The sequence below is a fragment of the Maniola hyperantus genome, chromosome 20, assembly GCF_902806685.2.
Source record: "Maniola hyperantus chromosome 20, iAphHyp1.2, whole genome shotgun sequence".
NCBI classification, from domain to species: domain Eukaryota; kingdom Metazoa; phylum Arthropoda; class Insecta; order Lepidoptera; family Nymphalidae; genus Maniola; species Maniola hyperantus.
In genome coordinates, this window is record NC_048555.1 from 1,655,732 (window position 1) to 1,678,931 (window position 23,200).

A 23,200-nucleotide genomic window follows, 5' to 3' on the forward strand; every position below is an offset into this window, starting at 1 on the left:
CGAAACTTATAAAAGTGGTTGTATTGTACATCAATAATTGTATAGGAATGCTAATGGCACTTACCTGCTATATCACTGAGCCGTGATAGAGAGAGAGAGATAAGAGTAATTTATTACCTATTTTGAATAAATCATTTGACTTTTGACTTTTGATAGCCTAAACAGATATGTAAAGGAAAACATCGTGAGAAACCTGCAATCTGCATGCCTGAGCGTTCTCCATAATTTTGTTTCTCCATAAAGGAGTAGTTAGCAATTATTATGAGGGAACCGAAGAACGGACAACCCCACACACAACTGCTAAACCATACTAGCCAAGTCAGGCAGTAATTATTACTATTTATATTATTATGATATAGCAGACAATCAAGTTTGAAGAACATAAAAAACATAGGACATAGATAGTCTAAACACATTAGCATTCATCTTCAATCAATGGGTTCTTTAACTTCTTCGAATATAAATGTTATCTACATGAGGCAGGCATTGCAAATTAATTAGAACTAGGTAATAGAAATCGATTGTCGTTGATGGCCCAGTGGTTAAAATTTTGGCCTTTTATTCGGGAGGTCGGAGTTTCTATCCTGGGCATGCATTTTTAGCTTGTTCATGCTTAAGTATTGCCCGCGACTTCGTACGCGTGGATTTAGGTCTAAGAAACCTAAGTCCATCCATACAAAGACGCAGGCATCAGCTAGTGAATCATAATTTCATAATGTCATTAGGCGTTAAGCTTCATTTACGCCAGAGCAACATACTTAATGCAACATTGTAGCATGCCAATAATTTAAAATGTAGCCAGAATCGTTGGCAGTCTGACGTACGGCGTACCGTAATATTCCAACTTCATAGCATGATACCGCATGCTGCTTGAGGCCGCAAAACTAATATTCCCATTAAGCATGCCGGGTTGTCGCATGTTGACTTATGGCTAAGCTCTTCTGAGGTTGGCTTCTGTGATCGACATCTACATATACATGTCGGAGAACAGGAGGATGGCTGATAATTATTATTCATCTTTAGCCGACATCAGAAGGTAGTAATTAATAGGTAGGTACTTTAATCCATGTTCTTTACAAATAGTTCTCAGTAACGTATCGCACATGGAAACCATCAACGTAACACAACCAGATCACCCTAACCTAACCCTACCTATGGTCGCCTCCAACCACCCCTCACAGCGACCCCTCACCTCACTCTAAACTAGCTAACCTAAGCTAAACACTACATCGTGTGATTAGGGCGCAATTGCTATTGCAACCTCTCAATCAAGTCACGACCTACTCCGTTATCTAATCATCTCAAGGTAATCAATCACAACTTCATGAACGCTCTTAAAAGGATCATTGCATCGACTCTCTTACGATCTAAACCAGATATTATAATTGACTTCTCATTACTAATTCAGAATATCGCAATAGCTCTACCTTCTCCACTCTGTGCACATCTGCATACAGAACACCATAGCATCGTGCGCCACATGCGCCACGACTACTATATCCACCCAAATAAGCGATCACAACAGAAACCAGGTAGAATGTAAGCTATTCGATCTCATGGGCAACTCATTGTCTAATCCATTTCAACATTACACGAGAGTCATCAATGATTCTTTACCAACCGGGTTATACGATTCTAAAGCGGGTACCTACTATCAAAGTTAACTTCAAGTTACTATCACACTAAACTATCACTTCAAACTAATCATTATCTCAACTGCCGGTATATCTCCAATTACACTCTAAATCACTAGCGTCTGCAGAAATAACCTTAACGGATGTCCTTATAATAATCTATCCACTGAGCCAAACGTTAACTCACGAATTACTCTAATATTCACCAATAATTATAGTATTCCATATTCGTCAAACAACTACGCGAACATTATTAATAGTGCTTTGCAGACAAAGTCACCGGATGGCACTAGATGTTACGATTTAACACAATGTACATTAGCATCGAACAATTACTGTTCTAACTATATCACAATCACCGAATTAAATATCACGATTAAGAAACTACCTACCTATCTAAAAGAATAATAATTAGCTAAGCTATAATCTGATACTTAATTAATTTAACGCGAGAGAAAATTGTGAACGACAACAAAATTCGTGCGTGTCAAAGTCCAACTCTGACAACTAAAATAAAGATGGCTACCTTCCGTAGAGTAAAACTCATACGTTTCTTTTCACGGAGTCTATAGACAGTAAGAACTCTTTCAATATCGACCCTCCAATACGGCCATTCTGACATGCGACCGTCCTCGGGCGCTAGTATGTATCAAGCACAAACATTTTATAAACGTCAGAACATCCGCTCGTTCATCCTGACAATCAGCACAAGCACACAAACCACATATTCTAAAGCATGCATATCACAACCATTACAAATAAAACAAGCATGACACAACCAAAGCATAGCCCAACTTTATCCATAGTAGCAACTTCTAAAACACACTGCACCATTTGCCATAATAGACTCACCGCTCATAATTATGTCTCATAAAACCCGAACTCCAGCAGTACCCCGCTACTGATCCTATCACCTGTTCCAAACACCCACCACACTATACACCAAGCTAACTCCCCTCAGCTGAAACGGCCACGCCGCCGTCCATCCATCATCGGAACAGCCACCTCGCCGTTTATCATCTAAATGGCCACCTCGCCTTTTAGACAACTCCCTTTTTTTCAAAACAGCCACCTCGCCGTTTATTATCTAAATGGCCACCTCGCCTTTTAGACAACTCCCTTTTTTTTTCAAAACAGCCACCTCGCCGTTTATTATCTAAATGGCCACCTCGCCTTTTAGATAACCCCCTTTTTTTTTCAAAACAGCCACCTCGCCGTTTATCATCTAAATGGCCACCTCGCCGTTTAGACAACCCATTTTTATAAATCAAATATTCTTTAACGTCGCAATAGCACTTTTCCAAAAGCAATTCACTAAGCTCTTCCTTATACACATCCAAACTCATCCTTTTGAGGTCAATCGGCAGCTTATTGTTAATTTTTTTTTTTACAGCCATAGCGCAAACGCTTTTCATGCATGTACCACTGTGACATTCTGAAATGCATAGCTCGTTCGTGCATCCAACCGACCCACTCATCCTTACCTCATAATCTCGTTGGAAATATTTTTGACATCTCCTAATAAATACGCCCATATCCTCTATGCATCGCAATGGAAGGACCCCCATTTTTTTTTATAACGGCATACAGCAATCGAACAGACCCATAACACAGACAGTCCTTATGCACTTCCTTTGAAGTCGAAATGCCCTTTTAGCATCAACGTAATTACCCTACAATGTCAATCCATACGACAACACGGATGATACACATCCGTGGGATGCACCCAAAGCCGCATTCAATTATATCATCTGCACCAGACGTCCCCACGCATACACAAATTCGTCCAATTCAGCACACACACCTAATGTGCACCCTCAAATTAGAGTTCCTGTCGCAAATTATTCCCAAAAACTTTAACTCATCAACCCTCTCCATCGTCGCATGATCATGAACTGCATCATTTTAGTTTTATTTAAGCGCACTTCCAAGTCATTATTACTAATTCAATTAATTATCCTCCAAAGCGCCGTTCAATTCCCATTCCTACATTCCTTCAACATTATTCTATCATCTGCAAACAATACACAACGAACAGTGGTCGCTATCGTAATGTCACCAATACAAGTTACAAAAAAAAAAACAAATATTCCGGCGAATTTAAAAACCTCCTCCGTTTTGAAGTCAGTTCAAACGGAAGGATTCTAATACACCACACATACCATACAGTCTGAGGTACCCCCCGCTTATCACATTCCAGTGGAGATCCGTACACCCTTTGGTATTATTTTTCATTCTAGCAATCCCAGCGCACATTTTCGGTCCATTCAAATACGACTCTATCCATTCATAAGCTCTTCTTTCAACACCATATCCATCTAATTTATCCAATAATATTTTATCATTCACAAAGTCAAAAGCCTTAGTCACATCCTGAAAAATAATAGCAATAGGTACCCTGTCATTCAGGCTATCATTATCTATTCCACTTAAACAGAAACAATCCTCAACAGTGGAGCTGTCATTGCAAAAACCAAATCGTTCATCCACGAGCACACCATTGGCATCGAATTTTTTTTTGAGACGTTTCACCATTACCTTTCCAATCATTCCCGCTAATATTAGCACCAATGTTATAGTACGGTGCCACATCAATCGCCTTTTTTTTGAACACGGGCTACAGGAATGGTAACTATAGAAATTTTTAAGTTGCCTAGCAACCCCTAAAACCCCTTATTCAAACGACTGATTCACTATGTCTGCAAATACACTGCATAGGCGAATAGCGCTCTCCTCTACAGAGCCAGTCCTCATCTCATCTTAGCCCAGCTTCAGTGTCACTCGGTGACTCTATTATACCAAAAATCCCTTCAGTCAACCATACCGTTTTATTATTACAATTATCCATTTTCACCTTCTTAAAGGGTAAACACAGCACATAGAAAAGTTATACAACATCATGAAAGGAATCAAATGCCTCGCCGACGCTTTCCGAATATTCGAAAATGTAAGGGACAAGATAAATTTCATGAATAAAATTATTTCGTATTATCCCCGTTGTAGTCCCTCCCTTATTAAGACCATGCAGACCTATATCGCACTATTTTTTCAACCCTTACTGCCAATGCTCAAGTAGCATCATGATCTGAGAGTGCTAGATAGTCAATCTCAGCAGCTGAAAACATCAGACCACTAGCTATTAAATTAGATGACAACCGTGCTGGGACATCACACTCCCAATGCTATAACCATTTAGTAAGGAAACCAAGTAGTTTGGAACCCTCGTAGCCTTAGCTCCAAGCTTACGCAATCCACCATCACCACCATACCACATAACTCCAACAACTGAGAGTCAAAATTGTAAATTAACTAAACTTAACTATTTTGAATAAATGATTCGAGTTTTGAGTTTAACTCCATTAAATCACGGCCACTTTCACCACTCCTTAGCGCATCTCTACACAAAATAATCCTTCTTTCTTTCTCTTTTTATTCAAAACACACAAAAGTAAATCAAGCTTTTCAAGGAAGACCACGTGTGGGTATTAAAATTGAAAACATGTCTTGCACAAATAAAATAAAAAAAAAAAAAAAATCTTTTAACTTTTTTTTTTTTTTTTAAACAAAGCTAGTGTTGCAATGATTTTCGAAAATGTGGGCATAAATCGTGTATCCCACTTCTGATGTCGGAGAACAGGAGGATGGCTGATAATTATTATTCATCTTTAGCCGACATCAGAAGGTAGTAATTAATAGGTAGGTACTTTAATCCATGTTCTTTACAAATAGTTCTCAGTAACGTATCGCACATGGAAACCATCAACGTAACACAACCAGATCACCCTAACCTAACCCTACCTATGGTCGCCTCCAACCACCCCTCACAGCGACCCCTCACCTCACTCTAAACTAGCTAACCTAAGCTAAACACTACATCGTGTGATTAGGGCGCAATTGCTATTGCAACCTCTCAATCAAGTCACGACCTACTCCGTTATCTAATCATCTCAAGGTAATCAATCACAACTTCATGAACGCTCTTAAAAGGATCATTGCATCGACTCTCTTACGATCTAAACCAGATATTATAATTGACTTCTCATTACTAATTCAGAATATCGCAATAGCTCTACCTTCTCCACTCTGTGCACATCTGCATACAGAACACCATAGCATCGTGCGCCACATGCGCCACGACTACTATATCCACCCAAATAAGCGATCACAACAGAAACCAGGTAGAATGTAAGCTATTCGATCTCATGGGCAACTCATTGTCTAATCCATTTCAACATTACACGAGAGTCATCAATGATTCTTTACCAACCGGGTTATACGATTCTAAAGCGGGTACCTACTATCAAAGTTAACTTCAAGTTACTATCACACTAAACTATCACTTCAAACTAATCATTATCTCAACTGCCGGTATATCTCCAATTACACTCTAAATCACTAGCGTCTGCAGAAATAACCTTAACGGATGTCCTTATAATAATCTATCCACTGAGCCAAACGTTAACTCACGAATTACTCTAATATTCACCAATAATTATAGTATTCCATATTCGTCAAACAACTACGCGAACATTATTAATAGTGCTTTGCAGACAAAGTCACCGGATGGCACTAGATGTTACGATTTAACACAATGTACATTAGCATCGAACAATTACTGTTCTAACTATATCACAATCACCGAATTAAATATCACGATTAAGAAACTACCTACCTATCTAAAAGAATAATAATTAGCTAAGCTATAATCTGATACTTAATTAATTTAACGCGAGAGAAAATTGTGAACGACAACAAAATTCGTGCGTGTCAAAGTCCAACTCTGACAACTAAAATAAAGATGGCTACCTTCCGTAGAGTAAAACTCATACGTTTCTTTTCACGGAGTCTATAGACAGTAAGAACTCTTTCAATATCGACCCTCCAATATACATATAATACTAATCCACAAAATTCAAATTAAATAAAACACTATATAAGTCCCGCAAATTACTATTGCGCCGGAACCATGTCTCATTACCATCGAAATGACGTCATTTTGACGTGAGCCGAAATAAAAATATACCATCAGCTCGAAACTTCAGTCTAGTGCTGACGTCACTAAAATGGCAGCCACACAATTCTTGCAAATTAGAGATTTGCAAGACTTATATAGATCAACTTTTAGCTGTTATCAAGTCAGTCAAGGCTTTCCATGCTTTGGAAAGCAGATGAGCTGAGCTGAGGAAAGCCTGTCGGCTGTTCTTCTGAATCTTGCAGCTCTATTCAAAACGCAAAAATAGTTTCATATGTGTGCCTTTTCGGGTGGAGACCATGGGTTAGTGGGGCGAGGATGCTAGATCCTTTTTAAGGACCTTTCATCCCGTCTCGCGGAATTCTCGGGGAACCGGTCACCAGAGGGCTGGCAGCTACCTCGGTCAGCATATTAGTCTGGCCATTCAACGAGGTAACGCTGCCAGCGTTCTGGGCACCCTTCCTCGTTGCGGTGGTTTAGATGATATTTTCGATCTGTAATTTTTATGTTCAATTTTTTTGATTCGTTTTATTACAATAAACGCAAAACGTTACAATATGTAATCTCAATAACTAATGATCCAATTATTGTGAAAATTCTTTCACTGATGGCGAGCTACATTACCCCAGAGTCCGTATATATGGCAGACAAATTCTTGGGAAAAAACTAGTGTAATTATATTTTTATTAAAAGCTAGTCCTTATCACAATTTACGCCTAGTGCAAAACTATGGCTGATATAAAAATTTACATGAGCTCAATTTCATGACAGTCGTTTGCAATAAATTTAAGTTAAATTTTGCGATTGCAATTGGTATATAATGTGTGAATTCAATCGAGTTTCATCAACAAAGAAGAACTTCTGGTAAGTGTAGACTGTAGGACCAACAAATATTATTAATTAAGTTTATACACTATATAATTTATTATTATACTTCATGTTACTTTTATAATTCCTTGGCATTCCGAACCAGTGGTAGATGCATCCGACGATTCGAAAGCACTTGTGAAAGTTTACTTGAAAAAAAATATATTTATTATTATTATAATATTATTATTAATACTACTCGTATATTATATACCTGTGTATAGAGTACAGAACAGAAACATTGAAGTTAAAATCAGTGGTACTGAATTTTCGACTTTCAATCAAGGAGTTTTGGGTTAATTTTACTCTCATGCTATTGTATTTCGATGCTTGAGTTCTATAAACATGGGTGAAATGTAAAATCTTACAACTACTATTCTCTACCAACGGAAAGAAGTTAGTATAGCGCTCTCTTTTTATTACGTAATCTATATATTATTATATAAAAGGAAAAGGTGACTGACTGACTGACTGACTGATCTATCAACGCACAGCTCAAACTACTGGACGGATCGGGCTGAAATTTGGCATGCAGATAGCTATTATGATGTAGGCATCCGCTAAGAAAGGACTTTTGAAAATTCAACTCCTAAGGGGGTGAAATAGGAATTTGAAAATTTGTAGTCCACGCGGACGAAGTCGCGAGCATAAGCTAGTCCCATAGAAATGACAGAGAGAAAAAATTCAGTGAGAGTTAACCATCATGTTCGTGATTAGTTACCAACTAATCACGAACATGTTTTCAAAAAAAAAACATTCGAAATTCAATTCGAAAATGTTTTCAAAAAACATTCGAAATTCATTCGAAGACATGGTTTCGTTCGTGATTGGTTGGTTTCTCAAAATGGTTAACGCCGAGTGAAATTTTTCTCTCTGTCATGACGTTACCACCCTACCGGCAAAGCCGTGCAACCAAGCGATTAAGCGTTCCGGTACGATGCCGTGTAGAAACCAAAGGGGCATGGGTTAGTTAAAAACTGCCATACCCCTTCCAGGTTAGCCCGCTTCCATCTTAGACTACATCGTCACTTACCACCAGGTGAGATTGCAGTCAAGGGCTAACTAGTATCTGAATAAATAACGTAAAGAATTACGGAGAGTAACAGAGGGAGCCTCTATCATAATCATCATGATCAACCCATCACCGGCTCACTACAGAGCACGGGTCCCCTATCAGAGTGAGAAGGGTTTTCGCCATAGTCTACCACGCTGGCCATGTGCGGATTGGTAGACTTCACACACCTATGAGAACATTATGGAGGCATGCAGGATTCCTCACGATGTTTTCCTTCACCGTTAAAGCAAGTGATATTTAATTACTTAAAACGCACATAACTCCGAAAAGTTAGAGGTGCGTGCCCGGGATCGAACCCCCGACCTCCGATTGGAAGGCGCACGTCCTAACCACTAGGCTACCACAGCTTCTGTGAAAGATTAGTTGAATAAAAAATATTTTTATTTTCATTTTCATTTTCAATGACATCCTCGTATATTTTTCAGTTATTCTTAGACCAGTCTTACTAACTCCATCATGAAGTGGATATTCGCTTGTGTCGCAATAGCTGCAGCTCTGCTGGTGTCGGATGTAGAGCTAGGAAGAGTTCCAAGGCGTAGGAGAGTTAACGTTACAGCTCAACTGGCAGATACATTCCCAGACACTTTCCTTTGCGCACCACCGAACCGACTTGTTGAAGTAAGTGCTAAGTCACTTTATACTCTAAAATAAAATAAAAACCGGCCAAGTGCGAGTCAGGCTCGCGCAATGAGGGTTCCGTACTACAGTCGTATTTTTTCAACATTTTGCACGATAATTCGAAAACTATGATGCATAAAAATAAATAAAAATCTGTTTTACAATGTAAAGATGAAGACCTTTCATATGATACCACACTTGATATAATTATCTCACTTCGAAAATACTAATTATTAGTTCATAACCACAATTTAATTTTGTTTGTGTGATCTAACATTTAGATTTTTCCCCAAATGTGTGGTATTCAGATTTTTCCCCAAATGTCAGCTATAAGATTACCTACCTGCCAAATTTCATGATTCTAGGTCAACGGGAAGTACCCTGTAGGTTTCTTGTAGGTTTCTTCCGTTTTTCCTTTTGAGGTACGGAACCCTAAAAATGTGCTCATGAACATAATAGTATATACTAGCTGCCCCGGCGAACTTCGTAACGCCTAACAGTCGATTCTTTTCCAGCATTTTTTTTAAATTTTTCTCTCCGTAAGAACCATCCCCGTACTTCAAGGAATATTATAAAAAAAGAATTAGCAAAATCGGTTCAGCTGTTCTCGAGATTTGCGATGAGCAACACATTTAGTGGTTCATTTTTATATTATAGAAGAAGATTTAGGTCCAAAATAAGAAATAATTATTATGCTAAAATAAAAAAATAAAAATGTGTTCATGAACATACCTACAGTACGCGGCAGAAAAGAATGTACATCGACCTTTAGAAGGAGATAGCGGATTTGTAGAGCATTGTCTCTGTCGTTGAGACCGACAAAACGTCATATAGGTATGAGTGACAGAGACAACGCTCTACAAAACCGAAATGCCATTCTAAAGGCCGATGTACATTATTTTCTGCCGTGAACTGAAATTAGTTTAGTAAACTTGCAATGGTGCACATAAAAGTATTACAATATCTTGTATGATGGTACGGAACCCTTTGTGTGCGAGTTGGACTCGCACTTAACAGTTTTTATGGTTCCGTACATCAAAAGGAAAAACGGAACCCTTAAAGGATCACTTTGTTGTCTGTCTGTCGGTCTGTCAAGAAACCTACAGGGTATACTTCCCGTTGACTTAGAATCATGGAATTTGGCAGGTAAAGAAAAAATCTGAAAACCGTGAATATAGGGTTACATCACACAAAAAAAAAATTAAATTGTAATCATGAACTAATAGTTAGTATTTTCAATTGTCGAAGTAAGATAACTATATCAAGTGGGGTATCATATTACCTTCCTTACTTGTGCATTCTAAAACAGATTTTTATTTAATTTTTATGCATCATGGTTTCTGAATTATCGTGCAAAATGTTGAAAAAATAGGACTGTAGTACGGAATCCTCGGTGCGCCAGCCTGACTCGCACTTGACCGGTTTTCTCGTCTTGCCTTTATTGAAAGATGAATACGGTATTTGACAGCTAGTCAAATCAGTAACTTTTTATCAAACGTCAAAACGCGCGCTTAATATGCGAGATTCTATGAAATACCGGTGTGTGACGTCACAATCAATTGACGTGCTTTTTTTAGTTTAATCGATAATTTAAAATGGTCTCTTAAAACCAACAAAGGACGTGGATTTTACGTATTTTGGAAGACCCCTCTATTTAATAATCACTGAGAAAGAATTTATTTTTGATGTAGTCAAATACCCAATTATTGATGTGACTAAAACGACTTTCACAGGTAATGCAGGGAGAAACTGAAGTTAATTTAGGGACAGTAGTTCCCGCTTCTGACTTAACCGAACCACCAGTGATTACATTGAGTAATGACGGCGACTGCTTGTATGCTGTAATTATAGTTTGTGAGTATTCATGAATTTATTCTTCATCTGCGGGGATTAGGATGAAAGCTTAGAGTGGGGGCACACGATGCGCTGCGTCGTTTTACATATAAATATCTGTGGCATGTCACACGATGCGCTCCGGCGCCGGACTTGCAACGACCGAGACGAGGCGGGGAGGGGTGAATGCGTTGCGATGTATGTACCCGTAGTACAAGATTTTACGTCTCACCAAACCAAACCAAATTCGATAGTCGAAATACTTCCGCGTTACAGTAAACTGGATCTTAAATGCCTTGTTTTAAAGCTCAAGTTTGTCTACACTTCTACAGCCAGCGCTCCAAGCGGAAACATTGCGAAATTAAAATCAGTGGCATTGAATATTTGACTTCAATTCAAGGCTGTTTAGGTCCATTTTACTGTAACGCGGAAGTATTTCGACTCTCGAATTTGGTTTCGTTTGGTGAGACGTAAAATCTTGTTGTACGGGTACTGAGCGGCACCGCTCAGTTGTTATTAACAGACTGTCCAACGCTGCTAAACGGCGCCGCTGCCACATATAACAACGTTGCGGCACCGCACCGCTCGTCTGCCCGCTGCCTGATACGGTGAAATCTTTGCGGTGCGGCGCCGCAAAGCATCGTGTGCCCTTAGTCTTAGAGGTGAAGAAGAGCGGTAGGATATCAGCCTTCTTTTATTATTCACTAGATGATACCCGCGACTTCGTCCGCGTGGATTTAGGGTTTTTAAAATCCCGTGGGAACTCTTTGGTTTCCAAATTTCGTCAAAATCGGTTGATCAATTGGGCCGTGAAAGGCTAGCAAACAGACACACCTTCTCATTTATAATATTAGTATGGATTATAGGCAGTTGTTAGTATCATTTCGAAGTAATATGTGTTTTCAGCAATTAAATATCATTTGCTGTAACGGTGAATGAAAACATCGTGTGGAAAGCTGCATGCCTGAGAGTTCTCCATAATAATCTTAAAGGTGTGTGAAGTCTGCCAATCCGCATTGGGCGTGTTAGACTATGGCCTAAGCCCTTCTCATTCTGAGAGGAGACCCGTACTCAATAGTGGGCCGGCGATGGGTTGATCATGATGATGAAAGCTTTTCATCATCATAATCAACCCATGCTTTTAGAAAGAGATAGCGGTTTCGTAGAGCGTTGTCTCTGTTGTTGAGACCGACAAAACGTCACAAAGGTATGAGTAACAGAGACAACGCTCTACGAAGCCGAACTCTCTTTCTAAAGGTCTATGTACGCTATTTCCTGCCGGCTATCGTAAAGAGTTTGAATGTTTACAGAATGCGTATTTTTACTGCCGCTATATGAACAAATAATAAAAAATTAAAAATGGTGCCCACGAAAATTAAAAACAGTTAAAAAGTGTTATTTCTTGAACCTTTCGTGCGTTAGTCCGACTCGTTTAATTTAATTTCCACTTGTTTACTCCTAGGCGCCTACGAAAAATGTCTTAACGGGACAGAAACTCCTGAAGAGGAACCTGAAGAAGAAACAGAAGAACCTGAAGAGGACTGTGTAGATGAGGAATCTGAAGAAGAATTAGAAGAACCTGAAGAAGAAGAGATGACTGATGAAGAGATGGCCGAAGAAGATATGGCTGAAGAAGAGATGCCTGGATACGGTTATGAATACGAAACTTTGGCAGCGTGCACCAACCTAGACAGCGACTTGGACTTAGTGTCAGGTTGTGAGTTGCCATACAGACCTCCTACTCTAACTCCTGGAGCTGGAACCAAACAGTGTATTGTCGTTGTATATAAACAAGACCAAGAAATTGATGGCGAACAAACCGCTGAGTAAGTTCTTATTTTTTTATACAAATACAACGTTTGACGACCTCCCTGGCGCAGTGGTAAGCGCTGTGGTCTTATTAGCAGGAGGTCCTGGGTTCGATTCCTGGATTTGGAATTTTATAATTTCTAAATTTCTGGTCTGGTCTGGTGGGAGGCTTCGGCTTCGGTGGCTAGTTACCACCCTACCGTGCCTCCAAGCGATTAAGCGATTCAACTTGGCTGATAGAGGGGAGGGGGGGGGGGGGCACTTGACTCTAATAAAAATTCTAGAAGAAGATCTAGAAATCAAAAAATGATGTTCTCAGACCCACAGTATTTTTAAAAGACCTATTCAACGATACCCCACACTATGGGGTAGTCGAGAAAAAAAATCATCCCCAATTTACATGTAGGGGAGCTACCCTAAAAAAAATATTTATCAAAATTTTATTTTACTACTTTTTCGGCGTGATTAATTTAATTTATTTCATTTCCACACAAAAAAAGAACACAATATTGGTTTCTTCGTGCTCCTAAGCGCTTGGCGGGTTGTCTGAGCACTGCACATTCCTCTGTCGTTAGTAACTACTTAGTCTACTTATTCTAGGTACATTGTGCATATAATGTAGGTAGTTAGCATATATTTAAAATGAAATATTTATATCCATGCCAAATTACAGATTTCTAGCACTAATAGTCTCCGAGATTAGCCGAGGGCCGACGGACGGACGGACAGACGGATATGGACATGGCGAAACTATAAGGGTTCCTTGTTTACTACGGAACCCTTTTTTTGTTTCTCTTCTGGTCCGACTTGCACTGGACCGATTGTTAATTTATATCTTTCATTTTTACAGAGTCTGCAGAACAGGAGTAGCCCCTTGTCAGTTCAGAGATGATTTCTGCCTTCCCGATCCATACGCCGCCAATTACTACAACATAGATGATGTTGCACAAGCAATGGCGGAGTGTTAGGAACCTTACTAATCAATCTGGGCCTTGAGGCTGAGATCTATAGAGCGCAATTTGACTTTGCTCAGACTTAAGATTGAGTTAAAACGAGACAGATTTATGTGAGAGATGTTTAACATCTGTTTTAAAGAGATGTTTTAAATCTGTTGAGATTATGTTTTAACTCTGTCTTAAGTCTAAGCAAAGGCAGAGTGTGCTCTATAGATCTCACTCTTAGTGTAAGTTTTCAACATAAAAAACGTGACACGGGAGTTACGTTAAGAGAACTTTCCCTAGCGCACTTCCTAACGCTCTTTATACAAACGCAATTTGGTTCTCATTTACAACCTGCAAAGCAAAAGTCCTCAGCCTTACTTGTTACAGTTCTTGCAATTCACGAAGGCGAGTGAACTTTACTTGCGGTTACGTCGTATACACGGACATTGCGTAATGTGTGCGTGCACGTCGGAGCAATCAGTCGCGAGCAAGCGCTCGCAAACGCACATATTTAGTGTAGGTACCTTACTTATACCGATACGACTTACACATAAGTATGAGCCACTCGCTTTCGCGAAATGCAACAACTATGCTGACATCGGATACTATCACGATTGTCACTAAGCGCAAAAATATCTTGTACAAAACAAAGACTATCAACCAATCAAACTTAATGAAACTTGAAAACTGTGGTTTGAGAGATTTTCGGGAAATTTTGTAATTGTAAAGTTACGGAGGTAAGATTTGTATATATTAAATCATTGATCTCGCGTAACTTTGAAACTAAATATTTCAATGGATATCTGGTTAACCATAGACATCGATATTAGTTTCCAGAACGTATTTACAAAATTTCATTTACTTTGAATTCGAATGAGAGTTTAACGAACGAAACTACGTTTATTTAGATTTCTCTTAATATGCAAGTTTTGGATGTCCGTCCACGGTAAATACAATGCGATCAAAGTAAAAATCGACAGCCCATATAATATGTGAATTAGATACCTACCAACACACTAGACACAACACACTAGATATAAACACTAGAGTCTAGACGGATCATTCCAATAAAAAAAAATGCGATCTGTAACTTAATGAAGTCCAGTACCAACTTATTTTGATGGCTTCATAGAACGCGTTAGTTTGAAATAACACTTCTAGTACTAATCTAGTTATTAATAAGAATAGAAAAGTAAATGACCTCCAAAAAATTCTTTGCATATAGAATGTTTTCTTTTTCTAAATTATTTAATTTAATTAGAACGTCCATTGAAAATCGTATTGATAGATTTTGATAATATGAGGTCACAATAATCTGGCGAATAGTCAGTCCTATTCTTAGATTGATCGCATTATATAACAAATTTATACGAACGTTTATGTTATTTTAGTTGGAAAGTTACACTAAGGCCTTTGGTGTTTAGTTTGTACTAAATATATTAGAAAAAGTGTCAAAGCAAATGTTTATTTGGTTATTGAAATAAAATGTATTAATCCTGTTCATTGATATCTGCATTTTTTTTGGGAATTCCCTTTGCACAATGGTGCATGCTACAATAATTCATACTAATATAATAAATGCGAAAGCGTGTATGTCTGTCTGTCTATCTGTCAGTCTGCTATACTCTATCCGCGGAAAGAAGTTAGTATAGCGTTCCCATACAAATGATAGAGGAAAAATCTCAGTGGGCATTCACCATTTTGAGGCACCAACCAATCGCAAACATGTTTTTAAATTCATTTCAAATTCAGTTCGAAATGGTTAATTAAGTATCAAAAACATTTGAAATTCAATTAGAAAACGTAGTGTAACGCCCACTCAGTATAAACATAGCAAGAATAATCACTATCGTCGAGGAGCTACCCGTGCACCCACTCCACTGGCTTCTCCCATCAGTGGGTCTAAGGGGAATTCGTATTAATTATCACCACTATATCATCTTATAAATTAAAATTTTGACCATCAGTAAGCGTAAAATTTCACATAATATTCTGAGTAAATAATTTGAGTTTGAGTTTAAAGAAAATGGTCTTTATGGCCGAGTTATTACATAATTTTATAGGTTTTCTTGCTGTGAACGCCTTTTTTACAAAAATAGACTGCGCCGCAGACTTGATTTCAGTGACCAACCTCACCACAATCATTGCATGCTGAAGAACACTGCAACTAGGCCGAGACTGAGTAGGAAGCACTTCAGGAAGATTTTCCAAAGGATCTTGATCTTGAGATACTCTCAGATGGGGTTTAGGGTAAAATAGGGAATCTTGAAATTCATATACTATATACTATGATATTATTATAAATGCAAAAGTTAGCTGTTAGCTTTTCACGGCTCAACAGTTTATTTTGATGAAATTTAGTACAGAGTTAGCTTACACCCCGGGGAAGGATATAGGCTACTTTTTATCCCGGAAAAGCAAAGGGTTCCCACGGGATTTTTAAAAACCTACACACGAGGTAGGAACCTATAAGTGACAACACTACACTCATAGCCGTATAGGAATGCTAATAGCACTTATCTGCTATATTATCACTGAGCCGTGATATGTCTCGTAAATTGCTATTGCGCTGGAACCATGTCTCATTAACATCTAAATGAATTCACTCGAAATAAAAATATACCATCATTAAAATGGCGGCCACGCGCATTAGCAATTTGCGGTACTTATAGTTAGCTATAGTTAAGAAATCTGCCTTCTATTCAGAAGGTTGGCGGTGGCGGTAAAGGAACCATGTCTCATTAACATCGAAATGGCGTCATTTTGACGTCAGCCGAAATAAAAATATACCATCAGCTCGAAACTTCAGTCTAGTGCTGACGTCACTAAAATGGCGTCCACGCGCATTAGCAATTTGCGGGACTTATATCCAAGTCAAGTCTTAAGTAATTATTACTATTTATATAATTATGGTATGGCAGACAATACAGTTTCAAGAACATAAATTATTTAAATGTAGAACATAGATAGTCTAAACCAGGGTCTGTTATCTTCTGTAGACGACTTTATGAACTTGCACACTCGTTCATTCTTCGCACACAACGAGATATAAAAAGTATATACCATGAATAAAACTGATGAATTTCGTAATCTTTGGACTTTCGCCTCTATTTTATAGTTCCGTACCTCAATAGGAAAAACGGAATCCTTATAGGGTCACTTTGTTGTCTGTCTGTCTGTCTGTCTGTGTGTCTGTCTGTCCATCTGTCTGTCTGTCTGTCGGTATGTCAAGAAACCTATAGGATACTTCTCGTTGACCTAGAATCATGAAGTTTGTCTGGAAGGTAGGTGTTATAGACATGAGGGGGAAAATCTGTAAAACCGTGAATTTGTGGTTACATCACAAGGAAAAAATTAAAATGTGATCATGAACAAATATTGCTATTTTCAGCTTTCAAATTAAGATTACGATACCGCACGTGCAGGTTTGCACAGGACTGAGCGACCGCGGGCGAATTGCGCGAGTAATCGCTCGTCGAACTTGCACACTCGCTTATAGCCCAGCGACAAAGCTATCGAAACTACAAACTCGATTCCCGCTGATCGCCAACTCGTTTATAGTTTCTAGTTCTACTCGTTTCTCGTTCATCGTCGGCGGTCGGACCACTGCCTTTATGGTTGCCTGCGATTTATGTCACCGACCGAGTTGTCAGTTATGACAACTAGTCTAAGATCCAGCCGATTGAGTCTGCAGGTAAATGTTTTTTTTGATAAAACTTAATTTTTATGAATGATACATTGATACAAGAATAGATTACAATGATCCGATTCTGAAAATTATTTCACTGACGGCTAGTACATTATCCCAGAGTGTGGATATCAGGCAGACAAATTCGTGGGGATAAACTAGTGTAAGTAATTAACATTTATTATAATTTTATTAATAGCAAGGCCTTATCAAAATTTATAACTAATGCAAAATTTTGGCTGATATAAAAAATTTACATGAACTCATTTTCATGACAGTCGTTTGCAATAAATAACAGTAATATTTTGCGATTGCATTTGGTATATAATGTGTGCATTCAATCGAATTTCATAAACATAGAAGAATTTCTGGTAAGTGTAAGACCGATATTATTTATTATATCCTACAAAATGTTTAATATTTTCTTGTTACATATTTTTATATATACCTGTGTATAGAGAACAGAACCAAGAAAAAATGTAAGGAGAATAGATTAATTATTACTAAATATTCAGTGTAGTGTAGCGAAAAAAATTTAAGTTGTTCAAAATTCAAGTCTGTTCAAAATTTGTAAAGATACAAAACTGAAACGTATTATGTTTAGTAGGAAGGCAACGGTATACAAAGATTATTTTTTTAATCTATAAAAGTTAAAAAAACAACATTAAAATCAAACTGTGTGCAGTTAAGTTAACACGCGGTACAAGTAAAAACTTCAGAAAACGAAACTTCAAGATAATTGGACAAATTCACAGTATTAGGAGTAGGACAACAATATGGTCTTGGACTGTAATAATAAAATGGTGTGATTTTTGCTATAGTGGTAGTTTATGGGGCTTGAATTAATTATTACAGAGAGTTTTTTTAAAACTCATGATTTTTATGAATTTTTCAAATAATTAATAACGTCATTCTATACGGAAAGCCTATATTCTATACGGAATGGCGTCACAAGCCGTAAACGACAAATATTTTTCATTTTTTTAACATAATTTCTGCGGAAAATATTTTTTATGTTAAAAAATTGAAAAATATTTGCCGTTTGCGCCTTTTGAAGTCATCAATTGCTTTTTCGTACATGACGTTAATAATTAATTATGTTAAAATAAATAAAAACCATCTTTTTTAATTATTATCTTTAATTAATAATTATAATGAATTCTAGCCCCACTAAATAAACTACCACTATGAAAAAAATCACATCATTTTACTACTACAGTCCAAAACCCTATTGTAGGATTTTTTACTAAAATATTGCTAATATTATTTTATATAACTATTATTTTAACCGACTTCAAAAAAGGAGGAGGTTTTAGATTCGACGGAATCTTTTTTTATGCATGTTCCCCGATACTTAGTGAACAGTGAGTTTTTATTTTAACCAGGCATAGCATATTATCTTAATACATGGGACTACTAAAAAATTTGAAATAATTTTTTTTTTAACTGACTTCAATACCTATGCACTACCAATAAAAATTTAAAAATAATTTAATTTCTTACCAAATTTATTTTGTATACAAGAGTTAATACAGTTCTATAGTAATATTTTTGGGGTCGGTACCAATGAGGTGCCATTGTGGAGTCTAAAAAAATATGCGGTAGGCATAGACGCATTCACGCAGTTAAGGCACTGACCCCAAAAAAATATTATTATAGAACTACATTAACTCTTGTATGTACATAATATTATATTCGGTATTTTTTTTTTATTTCAGTGTTTGTGGTTAGGTAATGAAGTCAGTTTTTTTTTACTCTACATTACATATTATTACACATACCTTGCAAATAGGAAAAAAACACTATAGATACAAGGCTCGGCCGAAATAGCAATTAACGAAAAGGATACATACAGTAACCGGCAAGAAATATTGTACATCAACCTTTAGAATGAGATTTCGACTTTTTAAAGCGTTGTCTTTGTCACTAATACATAATATTATTATGTGACGTTTTATCGGTCTCAACGACAGACAACGCCTACGAAACCGCTATCTCTTTCTGAAGGTCGATGTACAATATTTCCTGCCGAGTGCCGACTTTAAATTCGCTTCGGAAGTCCTCGCCTTCGCCTCGTCCTTCCAAGTTCCAATATTACTAGACTGATAATTGCTTTATTTCCGGCCTGGACAGTAATGCATCCTTTATTAATTACCAACGCAACGGTGATAGAATTCGAGTCTCGAAACACTTTTGCGTTAAATATAAAGTTTAATAACGATTGAAAAATATTTAAGATCTCTTGTCATCGACAATAAATTTAATATATTCGAATTTTTCAAATGACAACAAAAACATTAATATTTTTAGACTTATTGCTTATCCATACTAATATTATAAATGCGAAAGTGTGTCTGTCTGTCTGCTACTCTTTCATGGCCCATCCGTTCAACCGATTTTGACGAAATTTGGTACAGATATAGCTTGCACACCGGGGAAGGACATAGGCTTTTTATCCCGGAAAATCAAGAGGTTCCCTCGGGATTTTTAAAAACCTAAATCCACGCGGACGAAGTCGGCATCATATAGTAAGCAATAAGTCTAAAAATTTAAATAATTTGAAACAAGCTTTTTGGCTGATATTTTTCGGGACTCATTTTAAAGCACTTATTTCATTTTTTGAGCATTTTATTTCAATGCCTACGACTGACCAATCTCAATTAATAACATCCTCGTATTATTTTTCAGTTATTCTTAGACCAGTCTTAGTAACTCCATCATGAAGTGGATATTCGCTTGTGTCGCAATAGCTGCAGCTCTGCTGGTGTCGGATGTAGAGCTAGGAAGAATTTCAAGGCGTAAGAAACCTACTCTTAGTGTTGAAGATAGACTGGCAGCTGTATTCGGAGACGATTTCCTTTGCGCACCACCGAACCGAGCAGTTGAAGTAAGTACGAAGTCACTTTATACTATACTATATCCGAGGAAAGAAGTTAGTATAGCTCTCTCTCTGATACGTAATCCCATACAATTTGATAGAGACAAAAATCTCAGTCACGTCAGTTAACCATTTTGAGTCAGCAACCAATCACAAACAAAACTATGTTTTCTAATTTTTCGAATGTTTTTTGAAATCAGTTTCGAATTGAACTTCGAATGATTTTGAAAACATATTTGTTATTTGTTGGTGACCCAAAATGGTTAACGCCCACTAAGTTTTTTGTATGTATCATTTGTATGGGTTTTTTAAAATCCTCCTAAGATATTATTCTAAATTAAATAAAGAAAAGGAAAATCTTGGTCTAAATTGAATATTTCAGATGATCAACTATTTTATTTTGATAAGAATTAGTAGTATGTCAGTAAAAACACCTTCGACAGTAAGACTTTGTTTCAGATCATTTGAAAATACATTTGAAAATCATAAAATAGATTATTGTGGGCCAACCTTTTTTAAAAAAAAAAAAAAAAAAAACCTTAAAGATACCTACATGTATGCTATCATGGACTTTTTATAAAACTTTTTAAGAGAAACAATTTCACCATACATTGTTTTCGTGTAACTCTCAATTTTTCCGAGAAGAGAGGATTTTTCCCTAGGGATATCTAATTTTTGAGAAATAAACTATACCTATAAACCTTTATCTTGAATCACTCCATCTATTGGTGAAAACCGCATTACAATCCGTTGCGTAGTTTAAAAGATCTACGCGTTCATACAAACGTACATACATACATACAGCGGGAAGCGACTTTATTTTATACTAGCTTATGCCCGCGACTTCGTTCGCGTGGACTACACAAATTTCAGACCCCTATTGTACCCCCTTAAGGGATGCATTTTTAAAAATTCTTTCTTAGCGGATGCCTACGTCACAATAGCTATCAGCATGCCAAATTTCAGCCCGATCCGTCCAGTAGTTTGTCAGTCAGTCAGTCAGTCAGTCAGTCACCTTTTCTTTTTATATATTTAGACTAGCTGAATTTTTAAAAATCCAATGGGAACTTTTTGGTTTTGCGGGATAAAAGTAGCCTATGTCACTCTCTAGGTCTTTATCTATACCCATGCAAAAAATCACGTTAATATGTTGCACCGTTGCGACGTGATTGAAGGACAAACCAACAAACCAACAAACAAACACACTTTCACATTTATAATAAGGGTATGGACTATGTAGAGATGTTACTGTAGAGACACACATGACGCTTGTACCTGATTCAGCGGATCATCGCCATAGAAATATATTTCATTTAATCTAAATATATAAAAGGAAAAGGTGACTGACTGACTGACTGACTGACTGACTGACTGACTGATCTATCAACGCACAGCTCAAACTACTGGACGGATCGGGCTGAAATTTGGCATGCAGATAGCTATTATGACGTAGGCATCCGCTAAGAAAGGATTTTTGAAAATTCAACCCCTAAGGGGGTGAAACAGGGGTATGAAATTTGTGTAGTCCACGCGGACGAAGTTGCGAGCATTAGCTAGTATTAAACGATATTATATAAAATACTAGCTAATGCTCGCGACTTCGTCCGCGTGGACTACACAAATTTCATACCCCTGTTTCACCCCCTTAGGGGTTGAATTTTCAAAAATCCTTTCTTAGCGGATGCCTACGTCATAATAGCTATCTGCATGCCAAATTTCAGCCCGATCCGTCCAGTAGTTTGAGCTGTGCGTTGATAGATCAGTCAGTCAGTCAGTCAGTCAGACAGTCAGTCAGTCACCTTTTCCTTTTATATATTTAGATAATATCGTCGCAGTCCGTACTTAGTTCTCGTATTGGGAACACGACTGTTAATAAATGAGGTTATAAGGAAAGTTAGTGTTTCCTTTATCTCAGTCCTAAGAAGAGGCACCCGTATCCCCTAAATCTGTATATATAAAATTCAAAGTCCTGACTGACTGACTGACATATATATCAACGCACAGCCTAAACCACTGGTCCTCGAGACATGAAACTTTGAGGGGGTGTTCCTTTTAAAGAGTAGGTATCCACTAAGAAAGGATTTTTCGAAATTCCACCCCTATGTGGGTTAAATAGGGAATGAAAGTTTTTTTATTTTATTTTTATTTTTATTCAGATACAAGTTAGCCCTTGACTGCAATCTCACCTGGTGGTAAGTGATGATGCAGTCTAAGATGATAGCGGGCTAACCTGGAAGGGGTATGGCAGTTTTTATTAAACCCATACCCCTTTGGTTTCTACACGGCATCGTACCGGAACGCTAAATCGCTTGGCGGCACGGCTTTGCCGGTAGGGTGGTAACTAGCCACGGCCGAAGCCTCCCAGCAGACCAGACCAGAAATTTAGAAATTAGAAAATTCCAAACCCCTGCCAGGAATCGAACCCGGGACCTCCCACTATTAAGACCACAGCGCTCAACACTGCGCCAGGGAGGTCGTCAAAAGTTTGTATGAAAGTCCGTCATTTTTCAAGTTATTTTCATGAAAATTGGTATTTGGGTTTTCGGTCACTAATGAAGAAATACGTGTTCCAGGATTTTTGAATTCCACGCGAGCGAAGCCAGGGCGGGTCAGCTAGTTACTAATAAATGACTTTTACAGGTACAGCAGGGAGAAACTGAAGTAGATTTTGGGACAACAGTTCCCCCTTCTGACTTAACCGAACCACCAACCATCGCAGTAAATACTGACGATGCTGACGACTGCAGCTTGTTTACTGTAATTATAGTTTGTGAGTATTATTTAATATTTTATTCGTCATCCGTGGGGATTAGGATCAATGAACCAAAAGCTTAATTTGCTGTAATCCGCTGAAACAGGTCGAATCTGTATGATGCAACATGCAG

At 37.7% G+C, this 23,200-nt stretch overlaps 1 protein-coding gene across 1 annotated transcript; it reads left to right on the plus strand.

The window, feature by feature from the left end:
- Positions 1-10,614: 10,614 nt before the first annotated feature.
- Positions 10,615-14,451, plus strand: LOC138403759 (uncharacterized). Its single transcript, XM_069505542.1, has 4 exons — positions 10,615-10,623; positions 10,900-11,020; positions 12,462-12,825; positions 13,659-14,451. The coding sequence occupies exons 1-4, from the start codon at positions 10,615-10,617 to the stop codon at positions 13,774-13,776; spliced, it is 612 nt and encodes a 203-aa protein (XP_069361643.1). The 3' UTR covers positions 13,777-14,451.
- The last annotated feature ends 8,749 nt before the right edge of the window (positions 14,452-23,200 follow it).